The following is a 23,874-nucleotide window of genomic DNA, read 5'->3' on the forward strand; positions in this document are numbered from 1 at the left end:
CATTAGTTATAACATGCTATTCTTGCTAGAACTGATCACATTACTGATCAAGTTTTTGCTCTTCTTTGCATGACTCTTGCCACCTACATACAGTAACACTCTGTGCATCCTACATCGCACACTTATGCACTATTCTACAACACACTGAAAATACAAAAAAGTGTACTTGAGTACCCGAATGATGCACTCATTCAACCAAAAACTTGAAGTGTGCAACGCTGGACTTCAACACTGATTGGTTGGATCACATGACCATTCATTAAATAAACCTCATTAAAAGAACAGTGTACAAATTGATTTTCATTGTCATGCACTGTACTATGCGTTTAACATTATTTGTCTGGGTTAGTAAAACAAAAATGACGGGCCTGTCCCAAATGGCACCCTAAAGACTACGGTCATCCTACAATTCCGCACTTTCGTGACGTAATGCCTCTTTGACTGTCGGGAAAAGTCTCCTGTTAAGCTGGCACATGTGGGTCCAGGAGATATGTGTCCCAATCTTTAACAGGCTGCCCGGACACAGCACAAAGCCATCTAATCAAAGAAGAAAGCTTTCATGTTTACATTGGTGACAAAATGCTTATTTACAATTGTATAAACACTGCATGTTTAAAAGGTATTTTAATTTTGTTTGCTATTGTATAAACATTAGAGATGTTCTTGAATGATGGTTGCACACTGGTCTGTTATTGTGGCAACATCTCCAAGCCCCTAAACATGACGCGGCATAACGCAAGACGTGATTGGTTGCTTTACATGTCAGTCATATGGCCTCCTTGGCAGTCCTTGGCCATTGAAAGCTGCCATGGTTCACAGACCTTCAGAAGGAAGGCCACACAAGACTATGGCTGGATATGACACCTGAATATTTTAAAATAAACATTTAAAACCCTTGTTATATAAAAGTGTATATTTTGCAGAGAATATACTATTATAAATTATGTTTTTTATCATTTTAATTATGCAATACTGTGTATGAAGAGTTTTAGTTTTGTATATTAAGATTTGATATACTATTGGCTAGTTTAATATTGTAAAATAAATACAATAAAAAAAATTTTCTGGTTCGATGTTTATTTTTAATAAGCCAGATATGTCTCTGTGCTGTTTCCTGCTGATAGGTGCGGTTGGAGGGAACAGCATGTGACCAACTGAATCCTTGGTAGGCTAGACCATCTCATTTCAGTGCGCTTTGTAGAGTTTGAATGTTGCATTTTTGAAGACTGAATCCTCGCCTTCACAGGGACAGCTACTGTATGGTGCTTTCCAAAAACTTGGATCTCAGAATTCTGAGAACTTTACTTGCTAAGTATTTCCAATCAGATAAAACATTTTTTTGCACACACTTGTGGTCTTCACACCCACTTAAACACTTCAGTAAAATACAGGAAATGTGACATACCATATTTGCCAACAAGTGGTCAAATGCAAACACCGCAATGTGGGTATTTGGGCAGGCCCTATACTGTGGTGTGATCTTTAAAGGTTAGGCAACCAGGTTATGGTATGGGGCTCTAGAATCCTAGTAGGTCAGTTAAAAATAGTATTTGCTTTGAATTACTGCGTACTGCCTTAACCTTCATCAGTCTGTCTCCATGTCTGTCTAATTCCCAGAAGTCTCAAATTCACTAATTTTCATCAAAACCACTGTGTCTCTAATGGACATTGAAGCAACCCAGATGCCCCACCCAGACTGGAATAAGATGGCATTACCACATACTGGTGTGTGTGTGTGCACACCTGATGCTTGTGCCAGGCCGTCTGCCTTCAGCACTCCACAGCTCACTGTGATAACGTCACCGGCCCGGCCATTCTAATCAACATAGACACTAATCCAGCTCTTCTATAAAGCCCTTTTCCCTTTGCTTGAGGGGAGGAGGTAGGAGAGAGGTTAGGATAAAGGGAGTAAGGGATGGGAAAAATTAGACAAGGACACGGCTGTTTCACATAAAGTGGTGTGACATTTGGGTCTGCGATTGGAGTAAAATTGGTGTACATTTTTAATCCATCATTGGGCTGTTACATAGGCTTCAGATTGTGTACTCCCACCAGGCATCAAACTGGAAGGACGGTTCCCTCCGTTGGGGCCTGCAGAGGGGCAGTGCTGTGGAAGTTGCCCCTCTTTGCCCCATATTATCATACCCAGCATGGAGCTTTGCACTGCCCAAGAGGATGGCTGCTTTCCCACAGATGGGTAGGACTTTTGTGTATATAAAATATGTGGTGTATTCATATGATGTATGCATGGTAAGCATATAATGTAACCTAATGCATGTTTATAAATATTGGTGCTTTTGTTGCACAGTAAACAATTTTTATTAAAATTATTTTTAAGTTGGTTAGGGAAATGAACATTAAATGAGAATACATTAAACACATAGAATTAATCTAGAGTAAATTTGGCGTTGGGTCAAAAAGGGACGAACCCAACCGTTGTGTTAAATTGACCCAGAAATGGACCCAATAATGGGTTAAAACAACCCAGTTTTAACTTACAATGGTTTGGGTTCATCCCTTCTTGACCCAACGCTAAGTTGAAAATAGCAACATGTTGTGTAAATAAATAAATAAAACATATTATAACAATTTTTATTAAAAAATTCAGTATAAGAAGTTTTGTGTTTTAATATTTTTTACAAGATAATAATACATATAATTAATGGTTAAATATTCTCCAGATTATGTAATTAATAAGGAAATATAAAGTCACACCTTTTTAAATGTTGTTACCATAATTGTATACATTTCTAATAAATATAGCTGCTATAGTTTTTTTTTAAGAGTAAATACAAAAAAAAATCACCTGCAATTTTAAAATTTTTGGCAGGTTGTGATGGGAAATAGCATTGGTCTTGTTCATGAACAGGTGGACACTTCTTATTCAGAATACCTTGGAATCTTGATAATGTGTATACCATATGTATTATTTAGCACTCAGACGTATTAAAGAGGGATAAACTCTCGTGTAAGGAATTTAAGTTTGTGGTAAACATTTTCTTCGAACCAGTTCTTCAAACAAAGAGCACTGTTAGCACAAAATGCTTTACTTGCTCTTCTTACCATTGCTTACATTGCTTTTTCTCCATATCCTGGTGTTGTAAACTATGAGTCATGCCTGAGAAATCTGTTCTGTTAGCTTGTTAATGACTTACCACACTAACTGTGGATTACACTGTTAGCTGTCACCACAGAGACTTGACCAGATGTGACGTACTATACATATATTATACATGCGATATTTGTTACGGGTTGTTTTAATACATGAATGCAGTGATAAGCTTTTTATTCTGGTTAGGTCTTTAATCTCGGTTTTAGCCACAAACTTCCTTAAATGATAGCATATCAACATCACTTCAGGCCTTATTATTGCTGTGTCAATAACATCTTGAATAAGTCATTTTGATTGGTCAAATGTGTTTCAGGTTAAATATTCTCTTTATAAAAGCAGCTAAACTGCATAAATGGCCATTGTCAATTGTACAATGCTAGTTTATTTCACTCCACAGTCTTTTTCTTAAAGTCCCCCTGTAGTTAATATATTATCAGTTAAAACTTATATTTGAGCATCGCAATAGCATATATAAAAGCTTTACCTGTCACAGTCATTTCTTTATCTAAGACCCTTTCTATGTAGGCTACACTAAAGGCCTCTTTCTCTCAAATATTGTTCACAAATCTGTCAAAATCTTTGTAAGTGAGCACTTCTTCTTCGAGATACACCTCACAGGCATATCAGGATGCTGATTAGCCATTTTAAAATCTGCAGTTTTTCCACACAGCACAATATATGCCACAGATGTCACAAGTTTTGAGGGAGCATGCAGTTGGCATGCTGACTGCAGGAATGTCTACCACAGCTGTTGCCTGTGAGTTGAATGTTCATTTCTCTACCATAAACCATCTCCAAAGGCGTTTCAGAGAATTTGGCAGTACATCCAACCGGCCCCACAATCCTAGACCATGTCTTCCCACACCAGCCCAGGACCTTCACATCCAGCATCTTTACCTCCAAGATTGTCTGAGACCAGCCACCTGGACAGCTGCTGTAAAAATCAGTTTGCATAACAAATTAATTTCTGCACAAACGTTTCAGGGAAGCTCAATGTCCTCACCTGGATCTCTACCTGAAAGCAGTTTGTCGTTGTAACCGACTTGAGTCTGGCACATTGTAGAGTTGTTCTCTTCACAGATGAATTCTGGTTTTCACTGTACAGGACAGATGGTAGACACCGTGTATGGCATTGTGTGGGTGATCGGATTACTAATGCCATCGTTGTTATGGACAGCGAACTCAGCTGCACTTTATTGATGGCATTTTAAAAGAACAGAGATACCGTGAACAGATCCTGAGGCCCATTGTTTTGCCATCTGTGATAATGCACGGCCCTATATTGCAAGGATCTGTACACAATTTTTGGAAGCTAAAACATGCAAACTTACTGGACATGTTACCCATTGAGCATGTTTGGGATACTCTGGATCGGCGTATAGGACAGCGTGTTCTTGTCCCTCCCAATATTCAGCATACTTGCACAGCCATTAGAGGAGTGGACCGACCTGATCAAATCTATGCAAAGGAGATGTGTTGCACTACGTGAGGCAAAGGGTTTTGACACCCTCCCACACGGTTTCGACCACCCAATACAGTAATCTGCACATTTTAGAGTGGCCTTTTATTGTGGCCAGCCTAAGGCACACATGTGCAAGAATCATGCTGTTTAATCTTGATATGCCATGTGAAGTGCTCACTTACACAGATTTAGACAGATTTGTGAACAATATTTGAGATAAATTTTGTGTCTTTTGTGTACATAGACAAAGTCTAAGATCTTAGAAAAATAGAGGCAAAAAGTTTTGCATTTATAATTTTGTTCTATGTAAAAGGATGCTGCATTCAGCAGTTTTAGACACATAACTGTTAAGTCCGGTTTCACACAATGCTTGCTTGAATTGCATGTTTGCAGCACTAATCTTATAGCACTGATGTTATCAAGTTTAAGGATTCACAGTAAATTTGTGAGCAGCATGTGTGATAATCACAGAAGCAGAGCTAAAGCAGATATGCTGCAGTCGTTTCAGCACTGAGTCTACGTGGCATCCATACATACCGTAATAACTTGAACTACTATGCATTCAAATGTGTTAATATGTTGGTTACCTGTTTGTGACATAGAAAACCAGGGGAAGGAGACTGTCTTCAATTTAATGGAGAAAATTGCTCCGCAATATTGTTGAATGATTTGCACATGGTTTGTCTTAAAGCATATTAAAAACCACACATAGACGTATAAAAACCAGATTTTCACCACATGGTGAATTTAATATAACATAATTTCCAAAATAGTAATCTCAGAAACAATATTTCATATATTTTATTAATATTGCTCAGGATTATAAATAATCAGCCATTTGTTTTATAAAAATAGACTCCTGTGTTTTTTATTGCGATTAACCAACGTACTTAATAACATCAGATAAGCTACATCCCGTCACTTTGTTGTTTTAACAGCTTTTTAATAAACCCTGACTTCTGCACTTTTGTATTTCAGATGGATGCTGATATAGACACACACGTGCACACACCCATATATAGACACAAACATACACTGTTCCTATTGAATGCAAGTAAAAAAAAGAGGATTTAGTTTATCGGCAGGCCTTTAGGTTTTATTAATCCTCAAAGAAAATATTTCCTTCGATTTTTAAAAGTGCATTTCCAAATTGTTTTGCATACCATGTCTGGAAACTTTAAACAAGGTTTAACAATACTGTTTAGAATCAGATCATCATGTGCACAATTACCACTTCCCCTTATGCTCCAAAACACATTGGCTTAAAAACAACTCAAATTGGGTTGTTTTAAGCCCAACAGCTGGGTAAATATAGGACAGAACACGCGCTGGGCTAACTTGACCCATTAAGCTGGGTTGTTAAGGTTGTTTTTAACCCAAAGGATGGTTTCATTTTTATTTAAACATTGGGTTAATTTTATTTTATTAATGGGCAAATATTTTTTTTATTTAATATTTATTGAGATAAAGTCTTTAAAAACTTTATATACACCACATTTAAAACACATGCCAGCCTGGTCTCCCCTATGCTGTAATACAGTTGATCTCAATCAAACATATCTAAGAACTTAGAAAAAAAGTGTATGCACAATAAAAATACATTTATAAACATTTATTTCACCAGAGAAAAAATTATAACTTTAGTATATCCTCTTGACAAGTGCTGACTGGAGTCTGTATGCAAATCTTTTATATGTAAGTAATACCTCAATCATCTACTATGTTTGCACTGTGCAGTGTAACAGAACAAAGGACTTATTTTTCTGGGGGGAAAAATGAATAAACAAAAACTCACTATATATTTGACATATACAGTAATACAAGTATGTATTTCTAAAATATGAATTAAACAACCCTCAAATGCACCATGATGAATTAATGCAACAACCATAATTTAAAATATAGCTGCAAGCAGCGATTAGCGGGGTTCAAGCGATCTGGGACCTTAAAGGGGTCATAGCGTGAAAATCTGACTTTTTCCAAGTGTAAGTGCTATAATTGGGTCCCCAGTGCTTATATCAACCTAGAAAACATGAAAAAGATAAAAAATAAAATAATCGAGAGCACAATTGAATTTCAATTACAACAAACCACCATCATTGTGATCAGTGTTTGCATTTCATCCACTCATTTGCATTTTAAAGGAAACACCCAAAAACTGCACAATTTTGCTCAGGCCTACAAAGTGTCAATTTTAACATGCTATAATAAATGATCTGTGGAGTATTTTGAGATAACACTTCACATACACACTCTGGGTACACAAACAATTTATTTTACATCTTTAAAAAATCTCATTATATGAACCTTTAAGACCTTTAAGGGCATGCCTGTTTAGATTTGCTGCATTGTTATCAAATATACTTAGAATACGAAATACTAACATGTTACCAATTAGGTAAATTTTCTGAAGAGAAAATTATGTGGTGCATGCTGTTGCAAGATTTGTCACACAAAATGTTTCAAAAATTGTTAACATGAGACAAAACAGCCCACCACAATTTCTCTACGATGTTCTGATATAGAGATATAGGTCTCATATGGCTAATCTATAACACAGCAATGATGAAGAATAAGCTAAAACACATACATGCATTTACACACAGAAGCAGAAATGGCAGGGTTAGGAAATAAGACTTTGAAATAAATGACCAATCTCCATATGCTTGGTGTCCTTTAAGAGTTCATCAACCTATTTAAATGTTTATCCTATGTTCGAATGTCACATGACTGTTAAAACGGATACCGTCAGAATGATTGACGAAATGTTATTTTAACATAATAATACTGACTTCATAAAGTTAAATCATGCATCCATTGATGAAACCTGTGAACACAATTTCATTGAGTATACATTTTAAATAATAAATAATAATTTTAGCCAGCAGATGGCAGAAGATGACCTTCTGCCATCTGTTGGCTAAAATTATTGTTTTCCTTTTACAATTAATTTAACATAAAATTAGTATTGAATATTTAAAAGTAAATAAAGGTAGACACATTTTTAACTCAAATCCTGATAAGCATGCTCTTAAGTATATTAATGAGGGTCTGTTTCTCACACAGAGAGTATATATTTTTCATATAATCCTTTTATTGTGTTATTGTAAGAGAATACTAATTTATGGATTTGGAAACAATAAAGCAAAGTTACATATTTTAATAGAAACATTTTTAGGCTCTGTCATGTTAAATTGTCAAATAGTGGTATAGCTCTGCAATTATTTTCATGTGATTTTAGGCTGGGCCAATAAATAACTGATCCAGATATGTTTTCAATATCAAATTATGTCAATAACAAATGTCATGTTATTTAGTAGATTTGCAGCAGATTTGCTGGTGAGCATTTGTCTGTGTTACTTTCATAAAGTGCTGCTTTTTAGTTGGGTTCTAGCAGGTCATTTATGTGAATAATAACCAATTGCATTATCACATGAAGTTTTTGGTGCAATATTTGAAAAATAACATATAAAAATGTAACAACTTTGTATTATACATCATGTCAGGACACGTTTATGTCATGGAAGGTAGAATAGAATCCTAATGCTACTGATGTAAATAAATGGAGATAATGAAAAACTTTAATCCATATCTTTATGAGTTCCTTTAAACACACATGCTGCAATTCAGTCGTACAAATGGCACCTACACCAATGTGTGACATCACATGAAATCTATGCTTACAAAAGCAGGTATTCAAATTCATTACATTTTGTATTTGATATACCTTTACACACAGAGGACAGAAAAATGTACTGCGCTGATTTTATTGTTGTTGACTGAAAAAATTCTAGTAGTTTTGAAAAGTTGTTTTTGTAATTCAAAGCTAAACAACTAAAGGAATAAGACGTACAATTGGTGATAACAATTTGGCATTCATATTTGCTCACAGACTACAGGAAATTGTATTGCATTGGCTTTAGTGGTGTTGAGTGAAAAACCAAGTATTAGTTCACAAAATAGTTTTTTCATATAAACATAAACATATAGAGCAGTGGTTCTCTACTCCGTTTCTGGAGAACCACTGCTCTGCACATTTTGTATGTTTCTCTCATCTGACACAATCAGTTTAGTTAATAGAGATCTCTACTATTGTGCTGATTATGTGAAGCAGGTGTGTTGAGAACCACTGATCTAGAGAACTGTTTACTTTGCACACATTGTGTTAGATGCAAAGATTTTCAGAAAGATGAACTAAAAATCCTCACAGACACTTGGAAACATAAGACCAACAGTCCCATGAGTTTAGTTGTAATCACACACCATTAGGCTTGACTCGTACATGGTTAATACTGGTTGGCTGTTGAGTGGCATGTTTTCAAAGATAAATAATTATCCTCATAGACCATTATAAGAACCTGAAAGTAGATGTAATGTGCAAAATAACAAGTAGGTCAGACAAATATTTATGTGTCATATACATATGCTATAGTTATGGTTATTTGTTCTTAAGTTATAGCGCCACCTAATGGACAATCTCTGCAATTTTTTGCATGTGACCTCAGCTTGGGTCTATACATATGTGTACCAAGTTTCATGTTGATATCTCATTCCTATCATAAATGATAGCAATTTAAGTATTTGTGGCCCCGCCTCTTCGTACTTTTGACCGTAGTGTTGCGACGACGAGTGCAAAGTTCAACTTTTTTTTGATAATTATTGATATTCAGTGTCTAAGGAATATTCCAGCACTGGATTGGTTCAGATCGGTCAAAAAACCTAGGACTAGTTCGCAAAAGTAGGTTTAAGAGAAAATTATGAATATCTAACAAACGATTCGACTGAGACAAGTGCTTCTTGAGGAAAAGTTGTTCATTAAATGTAGCTCTATTAAATGATATAAAGATCTTGTTGATATCTGAAACACTGCATAATACACAATCACTTAAACATTGAAAAAACGTGATAGCGCCTCCCGGAGGCCGAATTTTTTCTTACTCTGCACAGACCTTCATGGCCAAGAGACAAACAGGTCCACCACGTTTGGTTTCGATCGGCCTCCGTTAACCCTGCCCAATAGCTGCTTTTTCTTGATTGGCCGATGGCGGCCATGTTTTTTGAGCTACGCGAAATTCCTTTCCCACACAGATAGTACCCTAGACCAAGAGCACCCGTGCCAAATCTCAAGTTGATCGGTCCCATATTTCTCTAGTTACAGCTCTTCAAAGTTGAAGTAGTGTTATAGCGCCAACTAGTGGTCAAGCGATGCAATTTTTTGCACGTGACCCCAGAATAGTCCGCTGTATATGTGTACCAAATTTGGTTTCGATACCTCTTTCCAATCCCAAGTTACAGCCATTGAAGTCCAAGAGGCTCCGCCCATTGGGGGCGTTTGGGCGTGGCTTGACGACGACGAGTATAAAGTTCAACTTTTTTTTGATAACTTTTCATATTCACACTCCAAGGAATATTACAGCACTGGAACGGTTCCGATCGGACAAAAAACCTAGGACTAGTTCGTTTTTATTTTTTTCGACAAAATCGAAAATAGCGAAAAAAATTTCATGACGGAAATGAAATCGGAGATATACGTTTTGTTCGTCTTGACGCAAGGAATCCAGGGATATAAGACACTTGACATTTGGACAAGAATTCTGGGAGTTATGAGCATCAACGCGTTTGTTATCGCTATAGCGCCACCTATAGGCCAATCGGGTTGAAACTCTATCAACCTCTCCCCAAATTGGGTCCTACCATTTGGCCAAGTCTCAAGTCTCTAGGCCTTACGGTTTGGTCTGCACGATCCGTTTTACGGCAGAAGAAAAATAATAAAAAGAAATATAGCTGCTAGCAGCGATTACCGGGGTTCAAGCCATTTAGATCACAAGACGTTTAAGGACATGGCCATATAGATATTCTGCATTGTATATTGTACACACACACGTTTATCTGAGAAAGGAGAAACAAGACTGTTAAAGAACAAGACTTAATATTGACATGGTTACACACTCATTTGGTATGTTTTTTTTATAAAAAACTAAAAATATATAATTCTTACTGCAAATGTCGTGTAAGTGCCTCCAAAATTATGTTCACGTTTCACAGCTTTCATAAAATGACATGAGTGTTAAAACTGATAACTCAGAACAATTGAAGTGGTAGTCTTTAACTAAATGTGATTTTAATATTATAACAGTAAAATCATGAAGTTAAAAGTGCAGTGTGTACATTTTAGCGGCGTCTAGTGGTGAGGTCACGAATTGCAACCAATGGCTTAGTCCACTGCTCACCCCTCGCTTTTGAAACACATAGAGAAGCTACGGTAGCCGCCACCAGACAAACATGTCATCGTCGGAGACAACTTAGTAAAAAAAATGTCCGTTAGGGGCTTCTGTAGAAAAATGGCGCCACAAAATGGTGACTTCCATGTAAGGGGACACTCGGTGTATGTAGATAAAAAGGTCTCGTTCTAAGGTAATAAACACATACCGGTTCATTATGAAAGGTCTTTATACACCCCTGCTAATATAGTTTTTTATATCATTTTGCATTTCTGTCAAGAGATCCTTCTTAAATTTACACACTGCACCTTTAAATGTGAACAGATTTCTATTAATAGTAAACTTAGTTAAAGAGTAATCATCATCTGTGTTTTCTGTGAGTGCAAATGTCAGCCAGTGATTGATCCTCTTCTACCATCTAGTGGACATAACGGAAAATTGCACCTAAAAACCACAATAAGGAATTTGAGTATATTGCCTGATCTCAATAATACATTGTATGCTTTGTCATAAGCTTTAGGGGCCGTTCGTCAGAGCCGTTTTCAAAATGACTGTGTGATAGCTATACTTCTGCAAAGTTGTTTTTGTATTTGATATATATATATATTTATACAGTGTAGAGAAAATTGTACTGCACTGGCTTTACTATTGTTGAGTGTAAGAACTGAAACAATTTAATAAAACATAACCAGATACTTTATCTGAATGGTGGATGATGTTATTAAATCGTGTCAATAACAAATATCATTTCATTTAGCAGATTCATGTTCATGTCCTTTAATCTAGTATCATGAAGACTTTCTGTTTTAATTAGGTAAATAGAGTGAGGTATGCAAGTTATTAAACCGTATATATTTTTATGGACAAAAGGAACATATACACAAACATGCTCTGCACATTTTGTATGTTTCTCTCATCTGAAACAGTCATTTTAGTTCATAGAGATATATTCTGTAGGTCTTACTAAATGGTTGCTTGTTTAAATCTTTTAGACTATTTTTTTATTAACAAACGTAATTGTTCTTATAGAACATATATATTCTTTGACATAAATATTATGTGCAAACATACAAGTATTTCAGATGACAGCCTCTGTCATATTATAGTAGGCCTAAACATAACAAATCCAGATGTGTTGTTTATATCAAATGGAGTTAATAACAAATATGATGTCATTAAGCAAATGTCAGTCAGATTTGCTATTAAGCACTTATTTGTGTTCACACATGTGCTGTGCTAGAGTAAGTTTTCAGTAAATCATTTACATTTAAAACAACCAATTGTATCATTACATTACAATTTCATTGCAATAATTCTTTAAACAATTATTAAAAACTTTATAAGACACATCATGACATGTTTATGTCATGGAAAATAGATTAGAATACTAAAGCTACTGATAACCAAATATATATTCTCTTTATGTATGATTATTAGTTATTATTTCTAATGTTGGCCTGTTCTTTAAGGATCCACATATTTACAGCAATCTTTTTCATACCTTTAGGATTTGAAGAATTCTAAGACAACATTTGAAGCTTTATAACTTTATTGGGTTGTTTCCCACAGGTTTAAATTGATGCATGACTAGCCATTAGTTATTTATTGACATTAAAAAGTCAATTATAAGCAATCCAGTTGAGGAAGGAGGTTAAAATGTACTAGATTTTAAAAACTGTTTTTAAAAATAAGTGGATAAAAAGTAACTGAAGTTGGAAAGGTAGTATATGGAACATCATACTAGAAATGATTTAAGAAATTGGGTGGTTTGGAATTTTTTTTGCGATTCAATTTTGATATAAACAAGGTTCCCATAAAACTGTCAGGTTTCCATAAACAGGTTTGTTTATCTTGGATGCTCATATATAAACATAACTTTTCTCCACATAGATCTGTTATTTGGAATAACAAGAATATTCTATACAAAAACAAATCCTTATTTTATAGAAATTGGTATGATAATAATATAATATTAGTGAGGCAGTTATTTAAAGATGATGGTCACCTCTTTAATTATTGTGAAATTCCTCAATCACTATAAGATTCCAGTAACTGCTAAGGAATTTGCAGTTGTATTTGATGTCATACCTAGTGGACTTATTCAACTCTTTCAAGGTTATACATCTTATGATTGTAACTCCTTACATAATGCTCAGTTATGTATTAATGGAGTAAATATTCTAGAAAAAAAATGTAATAACTTATAAGAACACTATGTAGAAATGAATATTTGCCTAGATGTAAACCATACTGGAACTCCTTATATAGTCAACTTGTATGGAAAGAGGTTTGGAGTTTATTAAATATATACTGTCTCACGAATAAGGTTAAAGAAATTATGTCACGACCGGGAACATGAGATCAGGAAGTAGGACGCATGTGCAGAGTTCGAGATGAATAAATAACATTTAATAATAACCAAGAAACAAAACACTAGAATCAAACAACAGGCAGGTAAATAAACACAGGAACACTAAAACGTAGAACACAGGAACAGACAGGGAATCAGCGACAATCATCCGGCAAGTGAACATACAACAGGCAGGGGTATATATACAAACAGACTAACGATACACAGGTGTGATGAGGCAGGTAATTAATTAACAAGAGTCCAGGTGACGACAATCGGAACAGACACAAAACATGACACGGATTCCACCGTGACAAATTACTTATAAATTGGTTCATTTAATGTATCCAGTTAAACAAGTAGTCTCCAGATTTTTAAGAGATATGGAGGTTACTTGTATTTGCAATTTGGAAGTAGAATCCATAAAACATTTATTTTATCAATGTATATTTACTCAATCTTTTTGGATTGATGTGGAATGCTTGATATTTAAACTCACAAAATAATAATTCAGTTATCTGGTAAGGATATATTTTTGTATTATAAAAGTAAATGTGTGGAGAAAGACTTGTTAATCAACTTATTGATTATATATGGAAAATTTCACATCCATAAACAAAAATGGGCAAATAATAAACCCAATAGCATTTTATTTAGAACGGAATTAAGAAATTATTTTGAAACTGTTAAAAGTCAAAAAAAGCAAAGCAAATATATAACATTTTTGAAACCTTTTGTTTTATTGAATTATTGTAGAATATCCCCATGTTATTGTTAATTTATTTTTTTGTTTTTTTTTATTTGATCCATTGTTATGTTAAATGTTAAATAAGCACATTGTAATCCTCTTGTATGTATGCAATGTTCTTGTTCTTGAAATGAATAATGAAAAAAGCTAAATAGTACTAAAGCTCTACATATTTTTATATTTAACTCTTTCCCCGCCATTGACGAGATATCTCGTCAATCAAGAGAAAACGCTTCCCCGCCAATGACGAGATCCGTCTTTCCGCAATACCGCTATTATCCACCAGTTGGCGCCCTTCCGCAACTTTTTAAAACCGGAAGTATTGCCCTATGCCAAGCTGCTGCATGTCCGTGTCTGTTTTAAAGATCGCTCTGAATGGGATCTCTATGAAAAGTCCGTCAAAAAAATGAAATTGTCTCTGCTATTGGTATTGTCCCTTGCGCTCTTTTGTGTGACAGATTTTGTAAATTTTTCATTGATAAAGTGTCCAATATCCGAACTGCAACCCATCATGTTGTGCCTGATCCAAGCATTGTATCACTATGTACAGCTGTCTTTGAAGATTTTGTACCAGTATCTATTACTGATTTATCCAAGACGGTTCAAGGTTTAAGATATTCCGTTTGCTCTTTGGATAGTCTTCCAGCTAAACTATTTAAAGATGTTTTTGAGACAATTGGGCCTTTTGTTTTAAGTCTGATAAATATGTCCCTATCAGCCGGATATGTTCCAGTGGCTTTTAAAAAGGCCATTGTACAACCCTTACTGAAGAAACACAATTTAGACCCCTCCGTTTTGTCTAATTATAGGCCTGTTTCTAAGCTCCCCTTTCTATCCAAAGTTTTAGAAAAAGTGGTATATGCCCAACTACAATCACACCTAAGTTTAAACAAAATCTGTGACAAATTCCAGTCTGGTTTTAAATCCGGCCACAGTACTGAAACTGCTCTTTTAAAAGTTTTTAATGATCTTCTGCTAATTTCGGATGCTGGTAGATCTGCTGTACTGGTACTTTTAGATTTGACTGCAGCGTTTGATACTGTTGACCACAAGATTCTATTGTCCAGACTTGAGTCTTGTGTTGGCATTAAAGGTACTGTTTTGAATTGGTTTCGGTCATATCTGTCAGAGAGGTCTTTTACAGTGAACCTTGGACCTTTCAATTCAAAAAGCGCCCCAATTACTAGCGGGGTCCCTCAAGGATCAATTTTGGGCCCAGTTTTATTTTCATTGTATATGTTACCTTTGGGATCTATTTTCCAAAAATACAACATCTCTTATCATTGTTTTGCGGATGACGTCCAAATTTACTTACCGTTGAACACTAAAACAAACTCAGTCGAAGTACTGAGAAATTGTTTGGGTGAAGTAAAGGATTGGATGTCACTGAACTTTCTGAATTTAAACAATGACAAAACTGAAGTTATAATTTTTGGAGATGCAGATATCTCAGGCTTGGATGCTTTTGGCCCAACATTTTCAAACTGCTGTTCTTATGTAAAAAGCCTTGGCGTTTTAATTGATAGCACTTTTAAACTTGACAGGCAAATTAGTTCTGTGGTAAAATCAAGCTTTTTTCAACTTAGACTTCTTAGGAAGGTCAAACCCTATCTGCCACATAGCCAACTGGAAAAAGTTGTGCATGCTCTGATTACAAATCGTCTAGACTATTGCAATTCATTATACTATGGTCTTGATCAGGGCTCGATCCGCCGTTTACAATTAGTTCAAAATGCAGCGGCACGTCTTTTGACAGGTAAAAAGCGAAATGAACACATAACCCCTATATTGTCGACTCTACATTGGTTGCCTGTTGTTTTTAGAATCCATTTTAAGATTTTATTGTTTGTTTATAAATCTTTAAACGGATTGGCACCTTTATATTTATCTGACATGCTTACTTTGCATACTCCAAGTAGGACTCTGAGGTCTACTGGCCAGCTGTCTTTAGACTGTCCAAGGTCCAGACGAAAAACAAGAGGAGACAGAGCTTTCTCAATAGCAGGTCCAACACTTTGGAATTCGCTCCCTCCTTATATTAGAGCAGCTACCTCTGTGGAATGTTTTAAATCATTGTTAAAAACCCACTTGTTTGCATCGGCTTTCGAATCATGACTGAGCAGTGACATTTTATTTTTTTTGGTTTTTTTTAATATTGTTGGAATATTTGTATCTTGTGTTTTTACTGTATTTTATACTTGTACAGCACTTTGGGGCAGTGGTGTCTGCTTGTAAATGTGCTTTAGAAATAAACTTTGACCTTGACCTTGACCTTGACCTCTGCTTTTTGCTCAAAATATGGTGTTTTTGCAAAAACCTACCCATATTCAAAAGCTGATTGCAAAAGAACCACTAAAGGTAAGATGAAACGTTTTTTTCTGTTTGAAAGCAGAGGGTCTGTTCTTTCATTTGGTATATTATATGTTTATATATTTAAAGAAGAACATTTTCTGGAAGGCAATAAACTTTGGTGAAAATCATGAAAAACGCTGGCGCTGGCTGGCAACTTTTTTTAAAAACGTCATATTATAGTAGGCCTAAAAATAGTACTAAAGCTGTACATTTTTTATATTTAACCACTGGCTATGCCCATACATAACTGATCCAGATGTGTTGTTTATATCCAATGGAGTTAATAACAAATATGATGTCATTAAGCAAATGTCAGTCAGATTTGCTATTAAGCACTTATTTGTGTTCACACATGTGCTGTGCTTGAGTAAGTTTTCAGTAAATCATTTACATTTAAAACAACCAATTATATCATAACATTACAATTTCATTGCAATAATTCTATAAACAATTATTAAAAACTTTATAAGACACATCATGACATGTTTATGTCATGGAAAATAGATTAAAATACTAAAGCTACTGATAACCAAATATATATTCTCTTTATGTGTGATTATTAGTAATTATTTCTAATGTTGGCCTGTTCTTTAAGGATCCACATATTTACAGCAATCTTTTTCATACCTTTAGGATTTGAAGAATTCTAAGACAACATTTGAAGCTTTATAACTTTATTGGGTTGTTTCCCACAGGTTTAAATTGATGCATGACTAGCCATTAGTTATTTAAAAACATTTAGGTACTTTTTACAAACAAACCTTTTAAAAACATTACTGGTGTACATCTTAAGACAAAACTATGGCCCTGATATATTTAAAGATAGGCCATTGTAAGCTATTTTCAAGTAAGACAACTAAAACATAAACCTAAATTTTAGTCTGTAACTACACTTAAACCAATGGTCAGTAACATTAATCTCTAAGACTAGTCTTAAAAGTTAGTCATACATTTTTGTCTTCATGACTGAACATAACTGCTTTAAGTATCATGTGAAAAAATATTTAAATTATTTAAATTATATTTAAATCCAAATAGTAAGACTGATTAGCCCTAACTAACTACTAGTTCTTCAGACTAGTCCTTAAAACACAGTTTAAACTTAATTATTCAACCAGCCCTAGTCTTGGAAAGACATATATTGTCTGATCTTAATAAAACTATTAATATTTTGTCATAAGCTTCACATTACTAGTTAATTGGTTAGATATACTTAGTCTGGCCCATTTTGAAAATGTCACATTTCAAAATGCTTGAATTGATAACCTCAAGTCTTTTAGTTTTAATGAGGTAAATGACTGCAGATCATTGAATCTTATAATAATTTTCATGCAGATGCAAACCCATGGACAAAAGGAACATAACAGCAGTTACAAATGAAATAACGAATACAGGTTAGAAATGGTTCCCACATCACTGTGAGACATCATATCAAATCTAGGAATACAACGGCAAAAGTTTATTTTATGTTTCATATTGATATTTGCCCAGATAGTACAGCAAATTCACAAAATTGTTTTTCATATAAACATAAACATCTAGAGCAGTACTTTCAACTAAGTGAAACACAGTGGTTTCTCCAGACCCAATGCTCAGCACATTTTGTATGATTCCCTCATCTGACACAATCAGTTCAGTTCATACAAATCTCTACTGATGATTAAAGTGGATTTGTTTAAAATAGAAGACTTTTGTATATGTGCAGAGCAGTGGGCTTCCAGGAATACTTTTGAAAACCACTGATCTAGGGGACAGTTAACGTTACACCCATTGTTCTAGATGCAAATATTTCCGGAATGATGAGCCAAAAATCCTCACAGACACTTGAGAACATAAGACAAAAAAGCCCATCAGTTTAGTTGTAATCGCTGGACTCGTACATGGTTAATGCTGGCTGGCTGTTGGTCGGCATGTTTTCTAAGATATGTAATTATCCTAATAGACCCTTATAAGAATCTGAAAGCAGATGTTATGTGCAAAATAGTAGGTGAGACAAATATTTATGTGTCGTATACATATGCTATAGTCATCGTTCTTTGTTCTTAGGTTATTGCGCCACCTAGTGGACAATCTCTGCTATTTTTTGCATGTGAACTCAGTCTAGGTCTATACATATGTGTACCAAGTTTCGTGTTGATATCTCATTCCTATCATAAATGATAGCCATTTAAGTATTTGTGGCACCGCCTCTTCGTACTTTTGACCGTGGTGTTGCGACGACGAGTGCAAAGTTCAACTTTTTTTTGATAATTATTGATATTCAATGTCTAAGGAATATTCCAGCACTGGATTGGTTCAGATTGGTCAAAAAACCTAGGACTAGTTCGCAAAAGTAGGTTTAAAAGAAAATGATGAATATCTAACAAACGATTCTACTGAGACAGTTGCTTCTTGAGGGAAAGTTGTTCATTGTAAGTACCTCTATTAAATGATATGAGGATCTTGTGGATATCTAAAACACTACATAATACACAATAATTTAAACACTAAAAAAACGTGATAGCGCCCCCCGGAGGCCGAATTTTTTCTTACTCTGCACAGACCTTCATGGCCAAGAGACAAACAGGCCCACCGCGTTTCGTTTCGATCGGCCTTCGTTAACCCTGTCTAATAGCTGCTTTTTCTTGATTGGCCGATGGCGGCCATGTTTCTTGAGCCATGCAAAATTCCTTTTAGACATTAATAGTACCCTAGACCAAGAGCAACCGTGCCAAATTTCAAGTTGATCGGTCCCACACTTTTGTAGCTACAGCCCTTCAAAGGTTGAGGTGGTGTTATAACGCCAACTAGTGGTCAAGCGGCGCCATTATTTGAACGTGAGCCCAGAATAGTCCCCTGTATATATACACCAAATTTGGTGTCGATACCTCTTTCTAATCCCAAGTTATAGCCATTTAAGACCTAGAGGCTCCGCCCATAGGGGGCGTTTGGGCGTGGCTTTACGACGGTGAGTCGAAAGTTCAACTTTTTTTTGATAACTTTTGATATTCACGCTCCAAGGAATATTACAGCACTGGAATGGTTCCGATCGGTCGAAAAACCTAGGACTAGTTCGTTTTTATTTTTTTCGACAAAATCGAAAATAGCGAAAAAAAATTCTAGGCGCAAATAAAATCGGAGATATACGTTTTGTTCGTCTTGACGCAAGGATTCCAGTGATATAAGACACTTGACATTTGGACAAGATTTCTGGGAGTTATGAGCATAAACGTGATTTCCGTCGTTATAGCGCCACCTATAGGCCAATCGGGTTGATACTCTGTCAACCTCTCCCCAAATTGGGTCCTACCATTTGGCCAAGTTTCAAGTCTCTAGGCCTTACGGTTTGGTCTGCACGTTCCGTTTTACGGCAGAATAATAATAATAAAAATCTTAACAATTACAATAGGGTTTCAGCGCTTCGCGCTTGAACCCCTAATAAAAATCCATACAAATACAATAGGGTTTCAGCCCTTCGGGCTTGAACCCCTAAATATTTACTACTAAACTACTGTATTTATAGTTATGCAAATATGGCTTGCGTGCTATTTAAAAAGTAAAGCAAACTGTAGAGAGATAACAGGTATTGGGCAGTAAGTAGTTACTTTAAGCATTAGCTTTAACGTTGAAAATCACTCCCAAAAACACAATGTTTTTATCCAATCTGACTCTAATGAAAAAAGACTATATGCGAACATAATCCATTTGGATATAATCGGCATACACGCACTGTAATCCTGTACTCAGTGTTCCACTGCAGTGTCCTGAGAGAGAAACGATTAGTCCCAGGTCACCTGAGAACCACAGCGCTTATCAAATACTACATGCTTAGTCATATTGTGATATTGTGAACACTGTACCACCCATATGGTCTACACATGTCTTTCTGTAGCGTTTCTGTAAAGTTACTCGCAATGATTAAGATACCTGAAAACAAACTGGGTCATTTAGTTAAGCCTGTTTTATTTATTAATCTTGTTTGGTGCATCTGTGGAATGAGGAGGAAATGAATTGAGCAACATCTGTCACTGTTTTATGTAGCAGGCAGCTTAGTATTAAATATGTCACCCACACATATTTCTCTATCAAGATGGACGTTTTCCATTGACTGATGTTTTTTATACTTTATCTTCTTCTGTATCTGAAAAATATCATTAAAATATTCCATGTCCCTCACACATGATTGTCTCCTTGATAACATTTTCATTAATCATGGTATATATATATTTCAGGTCAGGCTGTAAATGTTCTGCCGTTACAAAATTATTTTTTCTTGCTAATTTTCTAAACAGATTGTTGGGGGTAACAGAAGTGCAAGCCATGGAAGAATTTACTGTACAGAGAAAAGGTGGCAGACTTCCCTTTCAGGTACACAACTCCACCATTTTTATCATTCCTGTGAAATGTGTGTACATTGTGTGTGTGTATGTGTGTGTGTGTGTGTGTGTTGTGTGCGTACCTAGTAATTATCACTTTGTGGGGACCAATTGTCCCCACAAAGATAGGAATACCAGTATTTTTGTGACCTCGCCCTTACGAAAATTAACCATGGTTTTACTACAGTTAAGACAAAAAAACCATGGTTACTGTAGTAAAACCATGGTTACCACAAAGTAACTATGGTTTTGCCAACCATGGTTTTCAAAAACCATAGTTAAACCATGGTTAGTGTAGTAAAACCATGGTTTTGCTCATAATAATCAATTGACCAAATACCATGGTTACTACACTTTTACCACACTAAAACCATGGTTAATTTTCATAAGGGCTCGTGGGGACATTTTGATGCAACCAAAACTCTGGTCTTAGGAGGTTAATGCAATTATCTAATCAACCAATCACATGGCAGTTGCTTCAATGCATTTAGGGGTGTAGTCCTGGTCAAGACAATCTCCTGAACTCTGAACTGAATGTCAGAATGGAAAAGAAAGGTGATTTAAGCAATTTTGACCGTGGCATGGCTGTTGGTGCCAGACGGGCCGGTCTGAGTATTTCACAATCTGCTCTGTTACTGGGATTGTCACGCACAGCCATTTCTAAGGTACAAAAGAATGGTTTGAAAAGGGAAAAACATCCAGTATGTGGCAGTCCTGTGGGTGAAAATGACTTGTTGATGCTAGAGGTCAGAGGAGAATGGGCAGACTGATTCAAGCTGATAGAAGAGCAACTTTCACTGAAATAACCACTCGTTACAACCGTGGTATGCAGCAAAGCATTTGTGAAGCCACAACACGCACAACCTTGATGGGCTACAACAGCAGAACAACAAATAGGAAAAAAAGGCTACTAGTTGCAAAAGCTCACCCAAATTGGACAGATGAAGACTGGAAAAATGTTGCCTGGTCTGATGAGTCCTGATTTCTGTTGAGACATTCAGATGGTAGAGTCAGAATTTGGCGTAAACAGAATGAGAACATGGATCCATCATGCCTTGTTACCACTGTGCAGGCTAGTGGTGGTCATGTAATGGTGTGGGGGATGTTTTCTTGACACACTTTAGGCCCACTTAGTGCCAATTGGGCATCGTTTAAATGCCACGGCCTACCTAAGCATTGTTTCTGACCATGTCCATCATTTTATGACCACTAGGGTGACCATACGTGCCATTCTTCCCGGACGCATCCCGTCCAGGATTTCGGTACGTCTTCCGGAAGTCGTATTTGTTGACCGCATACGCCATTCAGTTAATAACATAAGATATACAATCGTAGTTTCATTCTTACCTTAAAATGTAACGGTTGCTTTTCTGTAATAATAATAATAATTCTCTATGACGTATGCGGTCGACAAATACGACTTCCGGAAGACAAACACAAAATCCTGGACGGAATGCGTCCGGTAAGAATGGCACGTATGGTCCCCCTAATGACCACCATGTACCCATCCCCTGATGGCTACTTCCAGCAGGATAATGCACCATGTCACAAAGCTCAAATCATTTCAAATTGGTTTCTTGAACATGACAATGAGTTCACTGTACTAAAATGGCCCCCACAGTCACCAGATCTCAACCCAATAGAGCATCTTTGGGATGTGGTGGATCAGAGGCTTCGTGCCCTGGATGTACATTCCACAAATCTCCATCAACTGCAAGATGCTATCCTATCAATATGGGCCAACATTTCTAAAGAATGCTTCAGCACCTTGTTGAATCAATGCCACGTAGGCAATTCTGAAGGTGAAAGAGCGTTAAACACAGTATTAGTATGGTATTCCTAATAATATCTTTGTTTTTATTGTTATGTTAAATAACTTATTTTTTACAGTCTTTTTCTCTTTGAAATTATTTGTTTCTATATAAAGCACTTTGAATTACCTATGTGTGCTATATAAATAAACTTGCCTTTCCTAGTGAAAAAGGTGCTAAAAAGTATAAAATAAAGATTGTGTAAAGATTTTGTAAAATGCATTTAGCAGCTAAAAGTATGTTTGGTCAATGTTTAGAAGAACACTAGCATAATCTATATCAGTGTTCTCAGACGTTTTAATGAGCGGCCACCCTTGTGTATCCCTTGGCCTCCCCAAAGAAAATGCCATAAAACATTCTAAAAATTACTTTTAAATTAAACAAAACATATTGAAGTATACAATGTAGTGCTGTTGATAAGTAGCCTTATTAGAGGTTTATTTACACAGAATTTATGATAAATTAGTATATTTTATAAAATGTCATAAAACTGGTGCTCCCCTGGCACCATCTCAAGGCTTCCCAGGGTGCCATGGCCCCCATTTGAGAACCACTGGTCTAGATAGCCTTAAATCAAACATTCATGGACTAGAAACCACATTATCTCAGCAGGATCCAATGTGTGTTTTTTTGTCATCCCCTTTGTTTCTTGTTTATTTTGCAGATCTTTCCAGACCCAGTGGATGTAGTTTTGGGTTCAGACGGGACTCTTACATGTGTACAACCAGGGAAGGAACGCTTGCCGTCTATTGTTGTGGAGCCCACTGATGTTAGTGAAGTGGAGAGTGGTGAGCTTCGCTGGCCCCCAGAAGACATGGACTTTGATGAAGATGAAGATCTGTTCCTAGAACAGTGCATCCCACCTGCTAACATCGCTGACTGGGGAGAGGAAGAGGAAGAAACGTCTGTCATCGAAAATCAACCGCAGCCCACTCTGTTAGGTATCTTTTAGAATGTTAAATTACTTTCATAAGATGTATTTTTCTTCTAAAATTCTCAAGAATCAAAATGACCTCAATCTGAATCTCAAGTTTCGTTTACTAAAACATTGTGTAAATTTCACAGAGTTGCACATCAGCATGTTTTTAATCTTTCACGATCTTGATCTGCAGATCTTCATACAGATGAGTTTCGGGATGACACGCCTACTCTGCCTCCAGAGAGTGCTTCAGTTTAAACTAAACCCTGCCCCCTGAACACCACCACCTGCTCAGGGTCAGACTGTAGATCCCACATCTGTTGTGCCTGATCAGGGCGTGCTACAGGAAATGACTCCAGGATGCTTACCTATATAAGCTCACCAACATTTGAACAGATCTCATGTTTGAAATGAGTGAGATAAACAAATGTGACTGTGTGACAGTGGTCTTACATTTTAATCAAAGAAAAAAGAAAAAACCTGTGATCACGGTATGCACTATACAAAATATATATTTTATTTACTTTTTACATCTTAAATTGTT

General features: G+C 36.0%; 1 protein-coding gene across 1 annotated transcript; it reads left to right on the forward strand.

Moving 5' to 3' along the window:
• Positions 1-1,669: 1,669 nt before the first annotated feature.
• Positions 1,670-23,764, forward strand: lbhl (LBH regulator of WNT signaling pathway, like). The gene is made up of 4 exons (XM_073815670.1): positions 1,670-2,197; positions 20,517-20,592; positions 23,076-23,352; positions 23,524-23,764. Exons 1-4 carry the CDS (start codon positions 2,151-2,153, stop codon positions 23,586-23,588), a joined length of 465 nt encoding a protein of 154 aa, XP_073671771.1. The 5' UTR covers positions 1,670-2,150; the 3' UTR covers positions 23,589-23,764.
• The last annotated feature ends 110 nt before the right edge of the window (positions 23,765-23,874 follow it).

Source organism: Paramisgurnus dabryanus, chromosome 9 (genome assembly GCF_030506205.2).
Source record: "Paramisgurnus dabryanus chromosome 9, PD_genome_1.1, whole genome shotgun sequence".
Classification (NCBI taxonomy): domain Eukaryota; kingdom Metazoa; phylum Chordata; class Actinopteri; order Cypriniformes; family Cobitidae; genus Paramisgurnus; species Paramisgurnus dabryanus.

Bases quoted from the DNA above. Each gene is read 5' to 3' on its own strand.
- lbhl (XM_073815670.1), top strand. From the start codon at position 2,151: ATGGAGCTTTGCACTGCCCAAGAGGATGGCTGCTTTCCCACAGATGG. The intron at 2,198-20,516 runs GTAGGACTTTTG...TTTTCTAAACAG, and splicing joins GGCTGCTTTCCCACAGATGG to ATTGTTGGGGGTAACAGAAG. The intron at 23,353-23,523 runs GTATCTTTTAGA...CTTGATCTGCAG, and splicing joins ACCGCAGCCCACTCTGTTAG to ATCTTCATACAGATGAGTTT.